At 39.0% G+C, this 23,079-nt stretch overlaps 1 protein-coding gene across 2 annotated transcripts; it reads left to right on the top strand.

The window, feature by feature from the left end:
* The first annotated feature begins 249 nt into the window (after window positions 1-249).
* Window positions 250-22,472, top strand: LOC103710934 (SAC3 family protein B). 2 transcript variants are annotated; one of them, XM_008796867.4, is made up of 14 exons: window positions 250-906; window positions 12,707-12,928; window positions 16,091-16,225; window positions 16,550-16,780; window positions 16,874-17,124; window positions 17,273-17,373; window positions 17,482-17,697; window positions 17,797-18,024; window positions 18,102-18,193; window positions 18,276-18,369; window positions 19,435-19,527; window positions 19,613-20,307; window positions 20,400-20,514; window positions 20,617-22,472. In XM_008796867.4, exons 1-14 carry the CDS (start codon window positions 707-709, stop codon window positions 22,417-22,419), a joined length of 4,476 nt encoding a protein of 1,491 aa, XP_008795089.2. In that variant the 5' UTR covers window positions 250-706; the 3' UTR covers window positions 22,420-22,472. The 2 variants fall into 2 exon arrangements, with proteins under 2 accessions (XP_008795089.2, XP_038988329.1); XM_039132401.1 differs by lacking the exon at window positions 12,707-12,928.
* The last annotated feature ends 607 nt before the right edge of the window (window positions 22,473-23,079 follow it).

The following is a 23,079-nucleotide window of genomic DNA, read 5'->3' as shown; positions in this document are numbered from 1 at the left end:
AACTCCAAGTGGCCCTATTCACAAATCACAACCTGATAGATCTAACCCATGTAAACCCTAACATGGGCCAGTCCAGTTTAAGCCAGGGCCGTACATTGTTTGGGCCTAGCTTGGAACCACAAGTTTTGGATTGGGCATGGGCCATGCTGAGCTTGGGCCAGGTGCCCAAGAGCCCAATATGATCCCAAGATTACCCACGCCTGCGCCTGGCGCTCTCGCTATTAAAAGCACCACCCTGAGAGGCAGTCAGACAGAACTTAGGATACTTTCCATCAGTTCTTGGAGCTCTTTTCTCCGCTCCCTGTTCTTGGTCCGGCTGCCTTCTCCTCCGCCGTGCGTTGGCCACTGTCCGGCGTCCTCCGCCGCGCGCTGCGACGCACCTCCGCCGTCTGCCGACGCTGCGACCCACCGCCGCCGTCTGCCGACGCTGCGTAGCCCTCCCCGCCGCCTGTTCTTGGACATCCACCCTGGACCCGCCGCCGCCGCCGCCGCCGCCGCCGCCGCCGCCGCCGTCTTGGCTACTCCGATTCTTGTCTTCGATGCCATCCCCACCCAGTCTTTATTCACTCTCTATCAGACCTATTCTTTAGGCGGTGACTGCGAACGGCTCTCGGGGGGTGGGGGTCTGGGATTTTGGCTGGGTTAGGGTTTTCTGTGGGCAATCTAAAAGCATTGCAGCTGGAGTTCTGCTGTGACTTTTCTTTTGATGGCGTACGAGGGTTTTGGCAAGAACTCGGGCCCCGCTGGCGCCCCAAGATCCGTTCCCCTCTTTGGGAACCCCACCTCTTTTCCCTCTCCGCCAAACCCTACGCCTTTCGATAAAAAGACCCAACCTGTGACTTCTCAGCAGCTGAATCGGCAGCAGCAAATGCCTGGGAAGCAACAAACGCCACCTCAATCAGAAAGGTGAGTACTGGTACTTCGTTTTATCTTTGATCAATAGATTCTTTGCTTGAATGTTCTTTTGCATGCAGTGATTTATGATTTGAAGTTTTATTCAGTTTGTAAATTGCCTCTTTTGATCTAGTGTATCCTTGGCTCCAGTTATCTTACGCCCCCCTAAAAGTTGAGTGCATAAATTAGGGTTCTTTGAGCGGGCTTCTTCTCATTTTTGGGTGCGATAAGGACTATGGGGTGATAGGTTAGATTTGTTTCTATATATCCATCAAAACATCTTTTCAAAAGAGGTATTCTTTATGCCTTCTTCAGGGTGCGCATAATGGATGAATTAGAGCGTATAACGGTTCTTTTAGCTTAGCACACTTTCTGTTGCTGTAAAAGTATCCCACAAATGAACACGGTCAAGTTGTTATACACGTTAAACTGAGTCAATAACTCTCTCCGTGAGATAAACTGCTTTGCTTCCATTCAATCCATGCGTTCTCCGGGTTCAATGAGTAAGACATAGTTGTTTGTGATAGTGAGAGTTTTAAGTCGAAATTCCTTTTTTTATCTTTAGAAAACAAAAAAATTAATGGGAAAAATCAACTCTTAAGGTCCCAGCAAGTTGGTAATATTTAGGTGTTTGCTTAATGGCAAATTTGGATGATATGCCTCATTACATCCAGAGAAATTGTAGAATTCAAATCATGAGTCAAAATTTGGAGCAAAGATTTTCAACTTGAAATTGAATCAACTCAAGAGCTAAAAGACATTGTGATTTTGATTATATTACCAGCTCTTTGAGTTTGAGGAAGGGCTGGCGCGAGGCTTCATGAGCATATAATCTTGAGACAAGGAAACATGGAGTGAGATTTTACTACTACAACTGTTGCATGATACCAAGAAACTCGAAACAAAATCTACTATCTATGATGTCCTTGGGATTGTTGCTGGATATTGTCAACAAATCTTAGCTATTCTGTTGGATCCTTGGGGAGCTTTATCTTGACCTTGCTGGCTAGGTTTGACCATCTCGAACCCATGTTGAACAATCCATCAAAAACAAATATCCCCTTCTGTTTTTCCATCTTCTTCTCTGCTGAAAGGAAAGACAAAGGCGACAGAGTCCTCAGATGGGAAAAGCGACGATTGAGAGGTCAGATCCCACCTTTTAGAAATCTGCTCCAAGCCTCTTTCATTCACTTTCATTTCTTCCTTCATCCAACTTGCTTTCGGCTACATGTCCTTTGGACCCATTTATTACCTTTATGGTGGAGGTCTCTCTCGCTGGATTAGAAGGATGCAAGTGCTTTACATCTCCCTATTCTCATTAAAAACAATGCTTTGGGGGAATGATACCTCTTATCTAGTCGTCTTCATCAAATGCAGGCACATTCCAGGTTCAGTGCTTATGGACAACAAATATGTTTGTAATTTGATACAAGAAAAAAGGAAGTGATTTCATGTTCAAGAAATACTAGAAAGAAAACCTTCAATAGGGTGAAATGGTCATTTGTGAATTCTATGTTTGGTAAATTGGATTTTCAAACAAATGGAGTAGATGGATTACTTGCTGTGTTTTATCCTCAGTTTTCAATGAAACATGCAAAGGTTATGTGGGGTACGACTTCTTTTTAGTTGTATTGCACAGGAAGCTTTAATTGTTTTTCAAGAGTCTTTGATTGCTCTTAGGGTTCGATCATTAGTTTAGGTGCGTGTCGCCTATCTTACTTATTAGTCTTATTTTGGTCCTTTTTTGGGGTTTGGAAGGAATATTCAACGAGAACTTGTCTTACTATCAGAAATTTGATGTCTCTTAGAATAAAATTCTGGTTTAAATCATAGTTGGATGAGAATATGACACCAACTCAGGGATCAAGAATTTTTTAATAGAAGTATAAGACTTGTTTGTAGAGCTATATGAGGATTATGATAATTTGTAAAAAGTGTGTTGGTTTGCACCTGGCATCTTCTGGATCTATGTTGTCAATATTTCATTATATAAAACATGTTATTCTTTGAGTCAAGGTTCGCCACATGGAGACATATTGCCCTAGACCAAGCAATACCTTATCGGTTCAGATCTGATACTCTGTAGGGGGGGTGTACCAAGTGTTGATATCCGTACTGATACGAACTTACAGGATGGTATTAGTATAGGTACCAAAATTGGTATTTCAAACCTTGCTTTGAGTTATCTATGATGATAACCATGAGAATGAATCTGTTTAGAGTGCATTCCTTAAAGAGGGGGGTGTGTCAACATTTTTTCTCCACTTCGAGTGTGTCTTAGGGTTGTGTTGTGGTTGGTGGTTGTTCTCAACGTCATCAAGGAAAATAATTGCGAAGAGCTAGATTATAACAAGAATACGAAAATAATTCTTCTGTCTACATTCTTGAGGTGCAATAGTGGGAATCTTTAAGCATTCATAATTGGATTTACTTTCCAATTGGTCATGGAGTTTTAGAGTGGAAGGATCAAATTTTCCAAGACTAATAATTAGAAGGCTAGCGGGTTTGGAGGTGGTCATGTAAGATTAATGAGACATCATTTTTCTTGACACTTTGACTTTGCCAGGGTTCATAGTCTCGGTAATGACTATGTATCGGTAGGAGATCGGTACGATACAATACTAGTACTGCACCATATGAAACCATACTGGTATAAAAAAAATATATTTTTATTTTTTGTTTTCAATATTTTCAAGCTTCCTTTATTTAGTTTTGAATGGAAATTAAGGTTTTGTGAGCTCATTTTTGATGTTTAAATGTAATATACTTTAAATTTTGATGTTATATGCCTAAAGAATGGTGTAATTGTGTACTACATGTTAAATCAAGTAAGTATAATATGAAATTTTGGTATGATTTTTCTATATTTTTTTAAATTTTTGGCCATTTATGTGATGAACCGAAAAAGAAAATGGAAGAGGGAAATAGCTAGATTGGAGGAACTCCACTCTCTCTTCTCCTTCTCCTCTGCTCCTCTCTTACCTTGAAACAATGGGAGAAAAGTGTGTTGGATCCCTTTCTTCCCTAATTATTGAGACCTTGAACTAGTGTTTCGAGCGATTTTGGGCGATTCAGCCTGGCAAGGGCTAGTTCGCACCAATTGGATCAAAGTTCTATACCGATACAACGAACCATCTCAATTCATAGTCGTTACGGTACGATACCAACCAAACTGGTCGATTCGGTATGGTATTGCATACATTGGACTTCACTTTTCGAGAGGGGTAAATTTTGGGAAGGACTTGTTGCAAGCTACTTTTGAGCAAAGCAAGACAACTTGTATAAAAAATTACTTTTCAAGAGTGTTTCCAGCTACTAAGGTTGCACTTGCTGAACTACAGGCTGCTTAGGCGGGTCTTATAACTGCTTTCTTTATTATAAGGTGCACAAGGATTGTCTTGGAAGGTGACTCTCTCATCGTCATCAACTCGATAAAAAATGGTACTTTTTTAGGTTCTTCGCACCCACTTCTTCAAGATATTCAGGTTATTACATCAAAGTTGGCTTCCTTCCATGTCTTGCGTACATTTAGAGAAGCCAATGCTCCAGCCGTTTGGCTGGCTGGGAGGTACTTAAATTGTGACTTCATGGCCGATTTAAATCTTCCTGTTGAAATGGCCATATTAGCTCAATTTGATGCCATGGGTTGTTTCTATGTTCGCTCTTAATCTTCCCTAGCATCCCTCATTGTACCACACAAAAAAAAGAAGCTTTTGGTGAGTGAGATGTCTTTTCTTGATCTTGATCACTTCTTGAGAAGGTTTATTTATCTACTGATATGATTTTATGGGAATTGGGTGCTTTTGTCATTTGATTTTCTCCTTATGGTTTTGTTTAAGTTTCGTGCTGGTAATACGATCAATAAACATCACTTGTTTCGTGACTGCTCACCTTTTAAATCAAAGTCAGTGTTGGGATAACCATAATAAACTAGATGCTTACAACAATTTTGAAGATTCAATGCCACCACTTTTTTTGATCGACCATATGATGATGTTGAGAATCCATCTTTTAGCTTCCCAAACAATATTGTTCTTTGATTCTTCTGAATTGAATATACAGTCACAATCTTCAAATTTCTTGAGTTCACTTCGTATTTTGTTAAGTATCCTTGAGAATTTGACTACTCAAGCTAAGACTTATCCAAACTGTCTGATATTGGCTGTATGAATTTATCTGCAAACAAGTTCAAGCACCCAAAGTAATATGTATACCTAGTTTTGAGAAATTCTGAGTCCAATTGTTTATTTACTTTAGATCTAAATTCCTAGTTTACATATATAAAATTTTGTCTCTTTCTTTTAATCTAGGAAGTTGCCCCATGTTATGTGCTTAAAATAACTACTGCCATAAGCATCAAGTTCTATCCCTATAATCTGGGATCAACTTTTAGATCCTTATTTGCTGGTCATTCCCAATAAGTTTGTCACATTGCAAGAGAAGTGTTTTACAAGGGTATACATGCAAATATCAATTTTTGGAGGGTATTCATGCAAAATTTGATATTTAGGAGGGTATTCATGCAAACAACCGTTTTCTAAATTATATTTCACAACTGCCATCCGTATATGCTTAAGTGTTTTACATCTTTTGTTTCCTGATTATGTTTTATACACATCCAACCACCTTTATTACCAGCTTTATGATGTATTTGTTGTATATGCCTAAAACATCTTGATTGGTTTTATGATCTTAAACTATGCAATTTATAAAGGGTATCATTCTAGCTGCCTTCCAAGTATTATAGCAGCTAGTCATTTTCCAAATGGTACCTTCAGTAGGAATTCAATGCCAGGTTTAAGTCCAGTAATAGCTTTCAGGAATTTTGCATGTGGAAGATTGGAATGAATATAAATTGCAAAGAATTAGCCCTTGATTGGTTAGAACTTAAACGCAGTATGTGGTTGGTCTGTGGGTTTAAATCTTTTATGGATGTTGATCAGATTTAGTTAGGACTTTTCATTTATATCAATGATTGTAAAGGCTGGACAAGCTAGCCAATCTTTGCACGGCTTTCTGAGGTCTTACAGGGCTGTTAGCTCTCCTTAAATGTTCAGTTTTCAGGTGATGCTAGATTAGTCGTAGCCTCTTAGTTGTACCCCTCTGGCATAGGTGTCCTTGCATTTCTCTGTTTAATTCTTTTCATCAATTATTTATCACAGCCTTGATGACTTATAAAAGATGAAAGCGTTGCATTACTGCTCCTGGCGGTAGCCTCTAAGAAGAGCAACTGATGAAGTAGGATTCAGATATACCGAAACAATTATTATTTTATTTTACCATTACAAGTGTGACCCTACTTCAATTGTATGCATGTAAATGGGAAAAGAAAAACTATGTATAAGGATAGGTGAAGGTTCAGCTTTGAACTAATAACATGAAATATTTTTTTTTTGAAATTACTAAATTTCAAACCAAGGTTCGCTGTACCGACCGTACCGACATACTAGTGAGCACCGGTATTGGTATGGTACCGGTATCATACCGAACCGAACCGGTTCGGGCCAAAAGCCAAAAAAAAATTGAGGTCGGTACGGGCTGGTACCAGTTTGGTACGGGCCGGCACCGGGTCGGTATGGGTTGTGAATAGTCGGAACCAAAAAATATAGCTTACCATACCGGTTCCATCCGGTACCGGCCTGTATCGACCCGTACCGATTGGTACGGCAGACCATGTTCCAAACCCTTATGTAGTCATTAATATTAAGCATAAATAGTGATATTTCTCAAGCCATGTATTCTCTTTTGCTTTGACCAGTCATTAAATGAATCAATTTAGTATTAAACCATAGAAGTTAAAAATTAGGCTTAATTACTTAAAAAATTCTGTATTTTTGTGCCCTTTTCAATTTTAGTACATCGTTCATTTTTCTTTTTCAACTGGGTATGTGTACTTTATAAATTGTTGCAATGTTGGCCTTCCATCAACTGGCATCCAACTTTGCCGTTAATGTGCCAACATGGAATTGACATGTAATCATTTGATAAAAGATGTGGAAATGTGTCAGATTCACAGAAGGGGGACAGGAAAGAGAGATAGACATGGAGAGAGACTTTGATTAGGGTTTCATTTCTTTGTGAAATTGGGTGAGGGGGGAGAGGCGAGATTAGGGTTTGCAATGGATGTTCTTGGAAGCTATCTCAGCAAGTTCAATGGTGTCTGAAGATGAAATGTTATTCCATCACCAAGTTAAAAGCTAGGTTGTATACTTCAGAGTAAAAGGAACCTAGGAAGGAGGTTTCTGCGATGACAATCTTGGAAGGTATGTTTTTTCCAAATTATTAGCTGACGTTGGGAAAGCTAGCAGTTGTCGATTGAACTGTTGTTTTGCAAGATAATAATTGCAGTTTCTTCAAGTAGGTTGATTTTGATATGCGTGATCATGGGAAGGAGGTGGCTGCCATGTTAACCAGAGGGAGGGGCTTAAGGAGAAGCTTCAACTAGTGGAGGAGATGAAAGAAATTGCTGGAGAAGAGGTGAAAATGCTGGAAGAGATGTTGAAGGCAAAGGTGGATGATCAACTTGGGAAACTGAAAATTGAGTATGCAAAGTTGCAGGAGGAGAACAAGTACTTAACACTTGATATTTCAAGGTGGAAAGAAAGAGAAAAGATGTATGTTAGGGCCATTGTCCTCTCATGGATGACAATGCTAGTGATCTATTGGCTCTTGCTGAGGGTGAATTGGAAACAACCTCAACAGTTCTTGCCTTAGGTTCTGATGTTTCATGTGAGGCACTGGTTGAGGATTGAAATACCTTTATCATATATTGATGTTAGGCTATGGATGTTAATTATGATGAATGAATAGTATTATGAAGTTTTTAAGAAGCTGTGTTCAATTGGTTATTATCTCTACTTATGATTATTTTGTTTTATGTCAGTTGCCACGCAAAACCAATTGAGATATCTGCAATCTTTGGTTGCTAGACATCCTATAAAGAGTATCAACATAATGTATAGAATAGTTAAAAAAGCAAGTGTATCAAAAAGGAGCTTTCATTTACTGTCAGCCCATACAGATTTGTAATGGTTGTTTAAGTAACCACTGTCCAAAACAACCGGAACACTATAGTCACATATTCCAAACACAAATAAAGTACATACATGCATAATGTCTAGAACAACCAGAACACTCTACTATAATAAACACCACTAAGTGCCCTTTTCTCCCTGACTTGGCTAATTTTGAGTTAATGAAGAGCTTTGGCTACCTCCAAAGCTATCTCTAATTGTAGCAGCAATATTACTAGAGGTGCATGGTCTGATTGCAGCACTTCCAAGTGATGGTCTGATTGTAGCACCTCCAACTGTTGGTCTGATGGCAACATGCTTTGATGGTCCTCCAAAGGTCTGAATTGTGCTACTTCCAAGCATCTTTAAATCACAAATTATTCATTCATTAGGGTCAGCATTACATATAGAGTTAGTACATAGTAATTACAATTGACAAATGACATTACCCTAACATAATTTAGTCCAGTCTTAGGAGAGAGATAGACACCATAACCTTGCATGACCTATGATGAAGAATGTTTGTATCTTTAGCAATGTAGTGTATAGAATTATAATTAAAAAGAGCTAACATTTATGAAAAAGTATATATGAAACAATGTTACCCACTGACTGTCTTGAAGGTTGCCTTATTATGTAGCTGGCTTGGCTGGGGTGGGCTTGCACTAACATGACATGCAATTGGACTTTGCCCTCCTTGTCTTTCTTGCACTCTTGGCCTCCTCGCACTCATTGGTCTTTGAGGAGTGGCTTGTGCACCTCGATCCTTTTGTGGTCTTCCTCTTTCCCTAACCTACAAGTAGTGAAAAAAGTTCACAAAGTCATTGTAACCTATAAGGCATATTACAATAGGGCTTTATGCACACTGGGAGCTTCTTAGGTCTAGCTTCTTGAGATTGGTCTTTGAGCTTGCATGTTCTTTTGTTATGGTCATATTGGCCACAGGCCTTGCATTGCATTTGCAGCCTAGTCCTAGGTAGCTTCTTTTTGTTCTTGGATTCTTCATCCTTGTCCTTCTTTTCTTGTTAGGTCTTCCAGGCATCTTCTTGATGGGAGGGGGCAAGATTGATTCATTGTTTTCTCAGGGCCACATCGGCCATTCAATGGATGTAAGGCATACAGATAAGCCATAAAATTTGCCTTCTTCTTGTAGCATTCATCAACATACATGTCTGGAATTTGCTTCATGCAATTGATGCATGATATTGGATGGATGGAAGGTATGCCAGTTAAGTCCCACTGTCTACATGACCAAGACTTCTGACTAAGGTCCACAATGTACCTATCATCTAAAACTCTAACTTCAAATTCTAACTCTCCATTAGGCCTTGGAGTGCAGACACTACACTTTAGCAATTTCCAACTTCTTTCTTGCTCTTGGACATATGTTGTCATCTGAGTTTACCATTATTTGTTTCTTCTCAGACATCCTCTCCATAAATGTAGCTCTTATTTCTTCTAGCATATATGTGATATGTTTATGCCTTAAGCAATGTAACCATTAAAAGTCTCTGCTAGATTATTGTCAATGATGTCAGACTTTGAAAGGTACCAATAAATGCCTTGTAGACGTAGTGTGGATCTTGGTTCATAAAGTCATCAACAACCTTATCTGACAAGTCTTCCATCTCCCTTATGGCATCATTAAAATCTGCCTGATTTGCGGCCCTTATATCTATCCAAAACCACTTTTTCAGTGCATGTTGGATTTTCTCTAGTTGGTATATATGTGCTTCGCACAATTCTTGTGCTCTACATGTGGAATTAAGTTTCTGACTATATTAAGAAGGCCTGTGACAAACAAACATTACATGTTAAGATATTAACATAATACAAAGAAAATAAACAAATAAGATGGAAAACAAGTTGTTAAGATACTAACAAAAGTATCTTCCGCTGGTCACTAATTATTGTGTAGCTATATCCATCATGAATTCCAAGATCCTCATGCAATAGTGCTAGGAACCAAGTCCAAGTATTCTCACTCTCACCCTCTATAACTGCCCAGGCTATTGGGAACATTTGGTTGTTCCCATCTCTTCCTACAGCACAAAGAAGTTGGCCCCCTAGGAATGTCTTTAAGAAACAACCATCCAATCCAATGATTGGCTTGCACCTTGCTAGCCAACCTCTCTTCAGAGCATCAAAACCCACATAAAATTTATGAAAATATGGCTTTGCCCTAGTAAAGGCCTATCAACTTCATCCTTAAAAATTCCATTCTTATTTGTCCTTCTCAGCTCTGCAGTATAGGGCCACAGCTTGCTGTAATAATCCTCTAGAGTACTTGTAAGCATTGTCAATGCCCTCCACTTGGCTTGATAGCACTGGATCCTACAGTTAAAGCATATTTTTCTTTTATATCTTCTTCCATCTCTTTCACATTCTAATTAGGGTTAACCTTAAACTTATTAATGTATTCCCAGGCAAGCCATTCAGAATTAGCTTGTCTATTCCTCAAACTCCTACAACACTTGTGTTCATTTTCAAGTGCTTTTACAACAAATGTCTTCTCCATCTGCATCTAGCTTGCATATATCTTCCAAGGAAACTTCTCTGCACATTTGGCCTCCATCTTTTTCTCACCACTCCTTTCCCATCTAATATTGTATCCATTCACTATAGCATATCTCTTAACAACATCCTTAAATTGTTTAGGCCCCTCAAACTTCATCCCTAATTCAAACTTCACATTCATGTTGTCACACTTTGGGCTGTAATAAGTGTACCTTACCCTCCTTCCCCCTCTAGACTCAAATTGCTCATCCTCACTACTATCTAGAGTTAGGACTTCAGCATCTGAAGCTTCATATTCACTATGGTAACCATTCAACTCTCTTTGCCCCTCTTCATTAATTTGTATAGAATGGGCAGGTTCATTACCTTCAACTCCAATAGCATCTGGTCCAACAACACTTGGTCCAACATCATCAGCTCCACTTCCAAGTGCACCTACTCCACTGCCAAGTTATGAACTTCAATAGTGCCCTTTCGCCTTGCATCTTGCTTCTTCATCATCTCTCATGAGCTCATCACCACTCGAAGTCTCCTCAGTTGCACTCGGCTCCATTGGTATGTTGTCAGGATCATCATCTTCATCAGTAGATTTGTCACTAACCAAAAGTGCTGCAATCTGACTATTTGCAGCAGTTTCACCCAAAGTATCAGTGACCACAATCTTAGTGTCAGACTCCTTACTTTCAACTACATTTTTACCCTTTAAGTGCTAAACAACCGCAACTTTTACTTACATCGCTATGGTCCTGTGTTGAAGTGTAATGTGTGCCATTTCCATCACCTCACTATCTCTCCTAATTTCTCTAACACCCTCACTTACATTCATGTTTGGAACTATATACCACATTCTTGACACCTTTTGATATCCTAACTCCTTAACCATATTTACCAACTCAAAGTATGAAATGAAATCTGGATCACAATTGTCCCACATATCAACCTTGCCTCCTAAGTATGTCAGCTCCAGATGCCTTTGCAAAGTACACCCCCATGATGCATCTGTATGTTGAACCAATCTCCCATTCTCTATGATAAAATCATACTGTTAACATTGTTAGTAAGCAATACAAAATAAAATCCATTAACTTAATCAATATATAATCTTGCATCACTTTAATTATTTAATTTCAACTACTTAACCATTCCAAATAGCATAACTACCACTTGCTGTGTAATGCATGTGCAATAACCTAATAATCCCTACTTGACTGTTGCCATAATGCGGTACAAAACTACAATTAATATTAAACAAACAAATAGTCAATGAAATATAATAAGAAACTCACCGTTGTCTTTTGGCACAAAAAGCTCTTGGGCTTTTCTTCAAACAATTCGATGAGGGACCACTGAGAGAGAAGCTCGATGAGGGACCATCGGGAGAGAAGGGAATCACTGCTCTATTGCTGAGGTGGTTGTCCCCGCCATCGTATCAAAGCTTCCAAGGCCCTCTAACTTGCAATTTCCCAATTGCAAATCCTAATCTCGCTCCTTGCCCTTTTAAGCAAGTAGAAATGAAGGGCATTCAAGAGCAAATTTCCAAATGCAAACCCTAATCTCAACCCTCACCATCCTCACTCCTTCTCCCCCCTCCCCTCTCTCTCTCAACACTCTCTATCTCCCTCCCACCTCCCTTCTGTGCTTAAGATGGTTGACATGTGATTTTTAAAATGTTTACATGTCATTTCCATGTTTGCACGTTAACGGCAAAGTTGGACAGTTGGACGCCGGTTGACAGTAGGCCAACATTGCAACAATTTATAAAGTACACATACCCAATTGATAAAAAAAAGAACGATATGCTAAAATTGAAAAGGGCGAAAAAAGTACAAGATTTTTTAAGTAATTAAGCCTAAAAATTATTAGATAAAGTGAAAATACACTCTTATTGTACTTGATAGTACTGGTATTATGTGGACTGTTGATTCTTCATAATTGTTTTGAGGTTTGCTGAATTCCATATAACAAAATTATTCGGTAGGAACCACCTTTTCTCTTAATTTATGATTTTCTCATGAAAAGATTCTCTTCGAGTTTGGGAGTTTCTCAAACTCCCAAATGCACATACAAAGAATCCATCTAGGAAGGTTAGTGCGGGGCTAAATGCTCAATATCTGGATACTTGCTGCTTTTAAGGTGAAATAGACATTACAAGACTTATCTTGGAAGGTTAATATCTGGACAAGTGTTTAATATCTGGTTGCTCGGATAGCTCTCATCTACGCATTTGGCCATTAAATGTCCAAGGGTCAGTGCTCATATCATAGTTGTTCTCCTATTTGCAGGCTTGCCTCCCGGTCTCCTTATGGGGTCAATGAGCCAAAACAGTCACATAATCTTGGTTATCCTGCAAATTCTGAAAAGCTTTCTCCTGTTGGAGCTTATGCTGCTGCATATCATGTTGAGGCTAAATTTCCGACCCCCAAAAGGGCTAGGTCACCTCCTTTGCCATCTCATGATGCTGATGTTCTGGAACATTATAATCCAACTGATGCTGATAATAGAAGGTGAATTTGCCATTCCATTTTGGTTGTCTTTCTTATTATGTACTTCAATCCTTTATGTTTGTTAATATACAATAGTTAGGCATATTTTTATATGTGCTTATTGAATGTCATTGCATGCAAGCTAGCAAAAACAGTGAGATCATGCAACTTCGATATCGAAGTACATGCTAGAGTGACCATTCAATATTTCATCAGAGTTGTAGGTGATGTCCTCTTTCTCCTTGGTGATGTATTTTCCCTAGTTCAGCTGTTGCTAATTTTGACAGTTATCTGCAGACAATATAATCTGGCCACATAGCTAATTTTTCTGCCATAGGTTATTGCCAAGGAAGCATCTTAAATTTGGGTGGTATTAAGATGTTAGGATTCCTCCCTCCACCCCCCCTCCCTTTAGGAGTATAGAACCATCTGTCATACTGTAGCAAGTTAATAGTTCAGTAGTGATAGGGTTACACTAGGGCAAGGTTTACCAATTTAGTAGTTATGGTGACAGCAAATTGCAGATATCCAGAAATAAGCTCAGATCTGATCCATATGGGAGGGTTTTTGTTGGATTACACTTTACAATTGTTTTGAAAAAGTTAACTTGCTAATTGCTGAGAGATAAAAGTATAAAACTGGGTAAGTTATTTGAGAAAAGCAAACTTGCTAATTGTTTCCATCTAGAGATATGGTGAATTTCCAACTGTTAACCTGTTAATTGTTTTTATAATTAGTTTTCCATTGGATAAAGAATTTAAGATGGCTCTATATTAGTAAACTCATGCCTTTCTTTCTCAACTGCCTACTATAGTTATAAAATTCAGTGTTTGTTGTGTGGGTACCAGGCTCCGGACTGGTTGCCCGACGGCACGGGTCCGTACGGGCCCGCACCGTGCTGGGCCTGTACTGACACAGTTGAAGAGGTAGGGGAGAGGGAGAATAGGAGAGAGGAAAAGAGAGAGAAGGGGAAGGCCGAGGGAGGCCGGTGGAGAGCCAGCGGAGGGTCGGAGAGCCGCCGCGTGGAGGAGGCGGAAACCGAGGAGCTACTGACTTTAATTTTTTTTTAATAAAAAAATTAAGTGAACTTAGTAATGGGTTTGCCGATTTTCACTTAAAAATCACAAAAATAAAAGGAGCCCTCTCTGGGCCTCTGTTTCGAACGAAACTGGAGACTAGAGGCAGAGCCCCTCTTCCGCGGCTCCCCGGCCTCCACCTCCTCTGCATGGCGGCTCTTTGGCCTTCACCTTCTTTTTTTTTCCTTTCTCTCCCTCTTCCTCTCCTCCTCTCTCTTTTTCTCTTTTTCCTTCTTCTTTTCTTCCATTGCCAGTCTCATTTTCGTTGCCGGAACCATCTTGGTCCGCCACTGGTACGGCTCGCAACGCCCCGAATCAGGCGGTTCGGGATGGTTCTGCTGACCGTGATAAAATCTGTTCTGTTGCCTTGTGACTTGCACCAATATCACATAAGGAAGGCAGACAAAGTGTGGATGACGTAAGTACAATACAGAAAAACAGTTATTACTACACAAGGTGGTTCTAGGCAACAAGCCTTGTGTGCAACCTTGGAAGAAAAATTGATTCTAGTTGTGACTCAGTACTGCATTAAAGACGTCAATCAGTTTTTTTTTCCCAAGAAAGATCCACTTTCTCCTGAACAGTATGGAAACCTACCTCAGTAAAAAAATGTGCACCTCCAACTAGTTTTTCATGACCACAAGCCATTAGCCATCACCTTATGTATTTTATTTTTTTGTAGTGATGAGTTCTTATCCTCATGGTATACCAACAGAAGTCCTTTGAGTTAGTGGAAAGTCCTTCCTAAGTTAAATGACTTGCTATAATCATTGTTATCAGGATCACATCGTCTATGATTGTATCAAAATGGCCCTCAACAATCCAAATCGGATCTGTGGTTGAAGTTCAGTACGGGTAGTAAGATTCAGATCTGGGTAGTAGATTCCAGATCCAGGTCATCTTTTTACATACTAAAGCTATTATCCATATCTTGAGATCAATTATTTTTTGACTTTTATGATGGCCAATTCATCTTTAATAGTATTCCAAAACATCAAAGAAGCAATATCCTTTAAATTTACAATTACTAAGAGTTTAGAAAATATATTAGTTGTTTTGGGAAATAAGACCTAGTATTATCTCTTTTGCTGTTTTTACTAATTTGATTCCTTCTAAAATCTCTTACCTCAAACTTCCAAGGAGAATTTAGTTCAATAAGCTTATATTTTTTTGGGTCAAAACAACTCAAATTAAGATATTCTAGGACTTATGTGGTGTGATAAAGCTAGATTAATTAATTCAACCTAATATTTTTTCGTGGACATGATATTTATGACCTTATGGTTGTCAGAAAGTGCACTTTTATGTCCTTAGATGATAGTACTCATTATTTGTTTAATCAAATTTAATTGTGCTTCTTACCTCATATTGTTTGATCCTTATTTTTATTGTTTCAAAGAAATAAGAAAGAATCTTACAATTTGTGATCATATCCAATTTGACCCCCTCTACAATTTACAACACAATCCCGATCTTAATCACATTGGTTACAATCTCATCTATAGGGACCATGAGACACGATATGGAACTATATGAGCATGCACATGTAAGATCGAGCGACAATAGATAAGTTCTGTAGAAAGTGTTTGGTAAAGACATAAGAACAAGTAACAAAATAGGTAATTTAATCTACTCTACTACTATGGTATTCAAGGGTGTGAAGGATCATTTTCTTTCATGTATATCAGCATGGTACGCGATACCGTACCGAACTGTGTGCTTCGAGGCATATTGTACTATGCCAATTCGGTTACCAGTACATAGTTCGGGCACCGGTATGGGGCCTGGTATCGAGATGGTGTACTGTGCACATCAATCAAGGTTGATAAGACAACAGATAGCCTTTGCATCATCATATGGTGTGTTGATGTACTCTTGTTGATTTGTTACTATGTTCTGCTTTTTTTCTACGAATTTTTGGTTTTCCATTCATCATTCCTGAGTTTCCTGTATACCATGCACACCTGCATCAAGGCACTTTGTGTTACTTAGAGTGTCATTTGATACATTTTTCAGCTTCCTCATAGCTCATTATTCATATTTGAAATGTTCAATTATCTTAATTGTGATGAGGTGTCTGATCTCTCTTCTTGATTCCTGTTGATAGATTGCAAACTCATGCAAAAATGCGGTTTGAAAATGGGAATTCTGAAACTTCAAAAAGGATAAGGTCACCACCTCTGGCTTTTGAAAGCAATCGCTCCGTCCAGAAGCCTGATTTTTCTCATGAAGATGTGCAAAGGTGAGTTTCATTTTTTTATTTTTTAATGTTTCTTTTAATTCTTTGCTCTTCTTCAAATGGTCTTAGCAGCAATTGGATTGAGATAATATATCATTGCATAGCTTACTAATAACACTGTTCATTGTATATTAGCTATAAATTAATAGCCCGGAGACACATATATGGGTCCAGCAAGGTTTTGAAACCTTGTTGCGTCTTGGTGTGCTTTATTAAACTTTGTATTCTTTGTATTCCTGGCAGTAAGAAATCATCATTGTTTCTGCTGTTTCCTCATTTTACATTTTTTATCTTGATGGATCATATCTGATTGCAGTTGTTTTTCAGGCCTGATGTATCCCCTCCTAGATTGGGCAGTCAAAGGAAATCTCCAGTAAATTATGATAAATTCCCACCTCAACAGAGCAATCATCAAGCTGTGTCTTATTCTGATGCACATGATACTGGAACTCTATCTCCACCGAAGCCTTCTTTTCTTAATGCAACCAAAAGGGCTAGATCTCCTGTGCCCTCTGCTGATGTTTTGGCAACATCTTCTACACAATCTGATTCTGAAAGGTATTTTCTACCATTCTGCTTACCTTGGCTTTCTTCAGGAAAACAATTGTAGTATATATCTCATGACAAGTTCTGAAGTAAATTTGAATGCAGGGAAATGCAAGCGAAGGCGAAGCGGTTGGCCCGCTTCAATGTTGAACTAAGCCAACCAATTCAGAACCTACATGATTTTGTAAAGCGCAAACCTTCAGGAAATAAAGACAACCAAGCTTCTTTGGACAAATGCAGTGCAGATGAGCATACTGAATTAGCACGTGATTTATCTAGCACTGACAATTTGTTTGATACTGAAGGCCCAGAATCATCTCAAGTTGTGGTTGGGCTTTGTCCAGATATGTGTCCAGGTATATCCAAGGTTTTAGATATCATAATCTTGTGTATTTATTTATAACAATAGTTGTTAGATGCTCACCGCTTGTCCTTTTTCGCCAAAACTTGAAGAGCATTAAAAACCATTTGAGAGTAATAAGCTGGATTTATGTTATGATTCAGAATCTGAACGGAAGGAGCGTGAGAGAAAAGGAGATCTTGATAGGCATGAGCGCCTGGATGGAGAAAGAAACCAAACAACCAAATTTCTTTCTGTCAAAAAGGTAGTGGATGAGTAATCTTCATCTCATGTCCACCTGATAGAATTTGTTCTGAAATTACTTTTCATCACCTATAACAGGAAGCATGATGGAAGTTCTTGTCTCTTGCAGTATAATAGGACAGCCGAGCGAGAAGCTGACTTGATAAGGCCTATGCCGGTCTTGCAGAAGACAGTTGATTATCTTCTGAGTTTGCTGGATCAACCTTACAGTGACAACTTTTTGAGTATCTACAACTTTTTGTGGGATAGAATGCGGGCGATAAGGATGGACCTCAGAATGCAACATATTTTCAACCAACAGGCTATCATCATGCTTGAGCAGATGGTATTATTCAGTTCTATTTTTATTTACTATTTCTTTTTTGTGTGTTGCTGCCATTACACAATAGAAGTTGAGTAGTTGCTGTTCCTTGTCTGATACCAGATAAGACTCCATATCATTGCTATGCATGAGTTGTGTGAATACAAGAAAGGAGAGGGTTTTTCAGAAGGATTTGATGCACACCTGAACATAGAACAAATGAACAAGACATCAGTTGAGTTGTTTCAAATGTATGATGACCACAGGAAGAAGGGAATCAGTGTTCCGACAGAAAAGGAGTTTCGTGGTTATTATGCACTTCTCAAGTTGGATAAGCATCCAGGATACAAAGTAAGCTGTCTTTCATCTTGGCTGTGGCTTAAAACCATATACAATTTTTGGCTGATCTTTTCCCCTCTCTGTTTTAGGTGGAACCTGCGGAGCTCTCACTTGACCTTGCTAAGATGACTCCAAAGATTAGATGCGCTCCAGAAATTTTATTTGCTCGAGATGCAGCAAGGTATTCATGTGTATTGACAGTCAGTTATTTTTAATATGATAACAATGAAATATAACAGAACACAATGGTTTTGGCATTCCAGAGCATGTAGAATAGGTAATTATATTGCCTTCTTTCGCCTTGCAAGAAAAGCAACTTACCTGCAGGCCTGCTTGATGCATGCTCACTTTGCCAAGGTAACTTTGTTTCTACGTAATCTACATTCCTTTCACATGCAATTCATATGATTGTGATGCAAGTACATGAACTGATGTTGTCTGCATATCATGCATGGATTTCCTTGAGCCCATTGAAAATGAATGATACGCCAATGAACCCGAAATTTACTTCAAATCTATTATCTCTACTGTTGTAATAGATTCTTTCAACGCAATATTTTCAATTTTTGTAATAACTATATCTTTTATTAGCGAGACGCATGAATGGAATCTGTGGGAATGGATTGATCCTTGTGTTGTTGGAATATGGTCCTTAGTACAAATGACTAGCATAGATAAATTTCCCAGGGATCCCATTAGGTATAGCATCACTTTGATGGAAGAGATTCCTCTAAGATTGCATTGGCTGCATGATCAAGAAGTGGCTCAAAATGGCAAGGCAAACATGTCAATTTTTCTCATTTTGAAGACTGTGTTAGGCCAATTGAAGATGATGACGTCTTGATCAAAATTGATATGCAAGGGATTTTGTGTTCCTATTATGCAACCGATCGAGCTTAAGAGAAAAGGAAATGAGGGATATGCATGCCTTAGATGTGGTTTTGAATGAGTTTTGAGGGTTATGGTTAATTTTGGTCTCTTTTTGCATCCATTTTTGTCAAGGAGCGAAGTAGTTTTAAAAGAAGATATATATATTTTTTGAATTGAATTATTGTCTGCGATATTTTTCATAGGTACAGATTGGAAAAAATGCTCAGCATAAAAGCAATAAGGAGCTAATCTCACCTTGCAATCTGCGAGTTCTCTCTCTCTTTCGTGCGTGCATTAGACAACTCAAATTGGATGTGCTCATCCACACCTAGCACAGCCCTAATCTCATTACAATGGTTATCCGTTAATGGTTTCAATTCAACCAGCCATTACCTTGATCGTGGTTCTTACATTTTTTTATTTATTATATGCTTTATGTCCTTAAGACAGGATTATCATAACTAGCCATGATTTAGCCTTACTACATCTTTTATAGACCTGCTAATGATATTTTAGGAATACATGTAGTTTAAGCAACACTTTTTTCTCCAGATAAGAACACAGGCACTTGCGTCTTTGCACAGTGGTCTTCAGAATAACCAAGGAATTCCCATTGCACATGTTGTGGACTGGCTAGGCATCGGGGTAAATTTTGCCATTTAGCTTCTGGTTAATCATCAAATTAATTTCTGCAAAACTAATTCTCTGAACATTTCGTTGCCCTGTTCAGGAGGAGGATGTTGAAGGTCTTCTGCAATATCATGGGTTTGTTTCGAAAAAATATGAAGGGATGTATATGGTGAAGGAAGGTCCATTTCTTAATGGTGACGTGGATTTCCCAACCAAGTGTGCAAAACTTGTGCACCTCAAGAAGTCAAAGAGAATTGTTGATGATGTTTATTCTGGTCCTACCACCTCAGACCTCTCTGAAGAAACAGAAGTTGTATCAGATGTCCCAGACAGCATTCTTCAGAGAACTGAATCATCCAAAACAGAAGATTGGATCAATACAGGCAATGAAGAAGTGCACGATTATAAATCTGATTATGATCTTAGGGCTGTCGCACGAACTGAACAACTGCTCGAGGGACCACTTCCAGCTACTGCAATAAAAGAAAATGATGCTAAAATGACTGAAGTCTTCCCTCCAGTTGCTAGCTATTCAACTGAAGATGATTCTCTAAATAACGAGGATGAACAAATGACTGAATTAGATGGAGGTACCTCCATGGGTCAGGGGATCTTGCCTCAAATGGAGATAACTATAGTTCAAGCTGCAGTACCTGGATTCTCAAACTCCAAGCTCATAGTTGAGAATACAGCCCCTCAGACAGAAGTAGGCAGAAGCCTAGAAAATGAAGCATCAAAAATCATTGTGTGTCAGAAGAATGAAGTTGCCAGTGAAAAACTGAAGCTGATTATAAGGTTTGTTTTTCTTCTTCTTTTAATTTTTTTTTACATGTCTCATGTTTTAAAAATAGGAGTTGACAGTTATGTTTTGCATTATTAACTGCCAGAAAATGGAAGCGAATAGCATCCTCAAAGAGGGAAATCCGGGAACAAAGAATGTTTCTTGCAAATGCAGCATTGAGTTCACTCTCATTTGGACCACCAGTACGACAAATTGAAGCAGTAAGCTACCTCCCTCATATGTCTCTGATCTCCATAAATTATTTGTAAAGTTATATATTATGTTAAATTTAGCTCCTTATTTTACTTTATCTTTTAATGAAGCCACCAAGACATGCCAGCTGCAAGCTTAACATTGATTATATTGCAAGAGAGAGATATGGAAGACATGAGAAATCATGGTCAACACTGAATATCTCAGAACTGGTTGCACCAATTTTAAGTGCAAAAAATCCCAATGCCAGATGCCTTTGCTGGAAGTTGCTTGTCTGTGTCCAGGAAAATGTCACAACGGGTCAAACCAATCTCTTGGCTTCAAGATGGTTGCTCTCAAAACTCATGGGGTCTGGTGAAGAAAATGATGAGCTGATGGTTTTGTCGTCTCACTTATCAATATGGAAGAAATGGATCAACAGAAATAGTTCTTCCGAAGCCTGCTGTTTATCTGTCATTAGGGAGGCAATGTTTGTCCATAAGCAGCAAGTTTCTGAAGATGATACTTTTGCTGGTGCAAGCTGCATTATATTTCTGGTATCAGAAAGCATTCCGTGGGAAATTCAGAGGGTTCGGCTTCAGAACCTTTTAACGTCTGTACCTTCTGGATCAAGCCTACCTCTTTTGATAGTAGTTGGTGATGCGTACAAAGAAGAGACTGCTGATCCTTCAGCCACAGTAATTAAGAGACTTGGTCTTCATGATGCAGACAAGACAAGGGTAAACTTGTTTTCAGTTGTTTTCCTGGTTGATAGCCCCCAAGAGCACTTTAATGGTTTCTTCAACGACGATAAATTAAGAGAGGGTCTACAGTGGCTGGCAAACTGTTCACCTGTACAACCTTCTCCTCGTCTGGTAAAGACCCGTGAGCTGGTCTTGAGCTATTTGAGATCTTCACTGAGGGTTCTTGACAATTGTAATGCCTCTGAAATGGGCCCAGATTGTTGCATTTTAGCTTTCAATAAAGCCCTGGACCGATTGGTGGAGGAAATACTGATTGCGGCGTCCATCAACCCAATCCATTGGCCTTGTCCTGAAGTTGATCTGCTAGAGAAATCGAGCAGAGAGAGAATGATAGCAGACATGTTCTTACCAAGCATTGATTGGAGCTCGCCTGCAAGAACTGAGCCACTCACTAGAGCAATAAAGAGTTGCAAACTTCCAAATTTCTCCTACGACCTGTCTTTTTTGAGGCAAGGTTCCCATATGGGTTTACAGATTCCAAATCAAAAGTTAGCCTTTGAAGATTGCTTGATCAAGTATCTTACCCAGTCGTGCCAATTGTTGAGTCGGGATCTAGCTGCTAAGGAGGCTAGTGTAATGGTACAGAAGGGTGCAGGTCTTGAGCTACACGATTCATGTTATTTCATTATTCCAAGATGGGTTACAATTTTCAGGCGGATCTACAATTGGCGACTGGTGAATTTGACATCTGGGGAGGCCTCAGTTGCTTATGTGTTGGATCCTTCCATAACGGATTCACTCTGCAAGACAGATGCTGAAATGCCTATGAAGTCCAATACAGGCATGCAGTATTTTGAGAGCAGATTTAGTTCCGAAGGGCAACAACCACTGCATTATGTTCCAAACGAAGTGCCCTTTGATGAAATTTTTGAAATCAACTGTAGCGATTCATTTGTAGAGCAACCCTCATCAGTTCCCGTGCCTGTATGCTCGCCTCCAGGGGTCACCCTTGAAGATGGTTGTGCTTCCGAGTCTGCCGTTGAACGTGGGAAAACTGATGGAGATTTCAGAGGCAGTAACTTTGCTGGTGATTACTCCCTATCAGGGGATAGAAGCAAACAGAGGGTAGCTGCCTCTTTGTCCATAAATAATAAGAAGTTGACAATGTTATTGGAGCAATGTAAGAATTTGCAAGACATGATAGATGAGAAACTAACTATTTATTTTTGAATCCCATTCATGTGCTTTTTATCCAATAATTATATAATGTTGTATTGTTATCATGTCCTTTTCCCTTGCTCATTCTATTAGTTGATATTCCCTGAAATGATGCCATTGGCACGGTATAATGAGTTTTTCAAATCTTCACCACAGAAGTACCAGAGTTGTTCAGGTGTGCAGCATTCTCGAAATTCTTCTGGAAGATGAATGAGCCCTTCTTGGCTCATTTGTGGCCATAATGGTTGTATGTGTCAGAATGTCTGAGATCAAACAGATGGTTTAAAAGCCAAGTAGAAGGGATAGCTGGATTGCAAGGTATGATGCTTTAAATAGCGTCTAAATGGTAAAGCTCAGGTGCAACATCCCTTTTTTCACTATTCTAGTATTTCAACTACCAATCTTGGGTTTTATTGGACTGGAGTTGTATTAAAATGATGTTTGGATGTTGAGACTGGCTTCTTTGTTTGCTATCCTATGCTATGAAACCTTTCTCTCGAGAGATGCTACAGTACTGGTACCAAATATTTCTTGGCAATTGGTTTTGCTTTGACTTTTGTTTTGGCCATTTTTTTCTGAAAAACCTCAAACTAGAAAGCTTGATATCTCGATCTAAACTAAAACGTTGTTTAGTGGCTTCCAAAGATCGCTATCAGATGCCAACTAACGTTG

This window comes from Phoenix dactylifera, chromosome 1, assembly GCF_009389715.1.
Source record: "Phoenix dactylifera cultivar Barhee BC4 chromosome 1, palm_55x_up_171113_PBpolish2nd_filt_p, whole genome shotgun sequence".
NCBI lineage: Eukaryota > Viridiplantae > Streptophyta > Magnoliopsida > Arecales > Arecaceae > Phoenix > Phoenix dactylifera.
The sequence above is the reverse complement of the archived record's forward strand: the minus strand, read 5'-3'. Positions and strand labels throughout refer to the sequence as shown.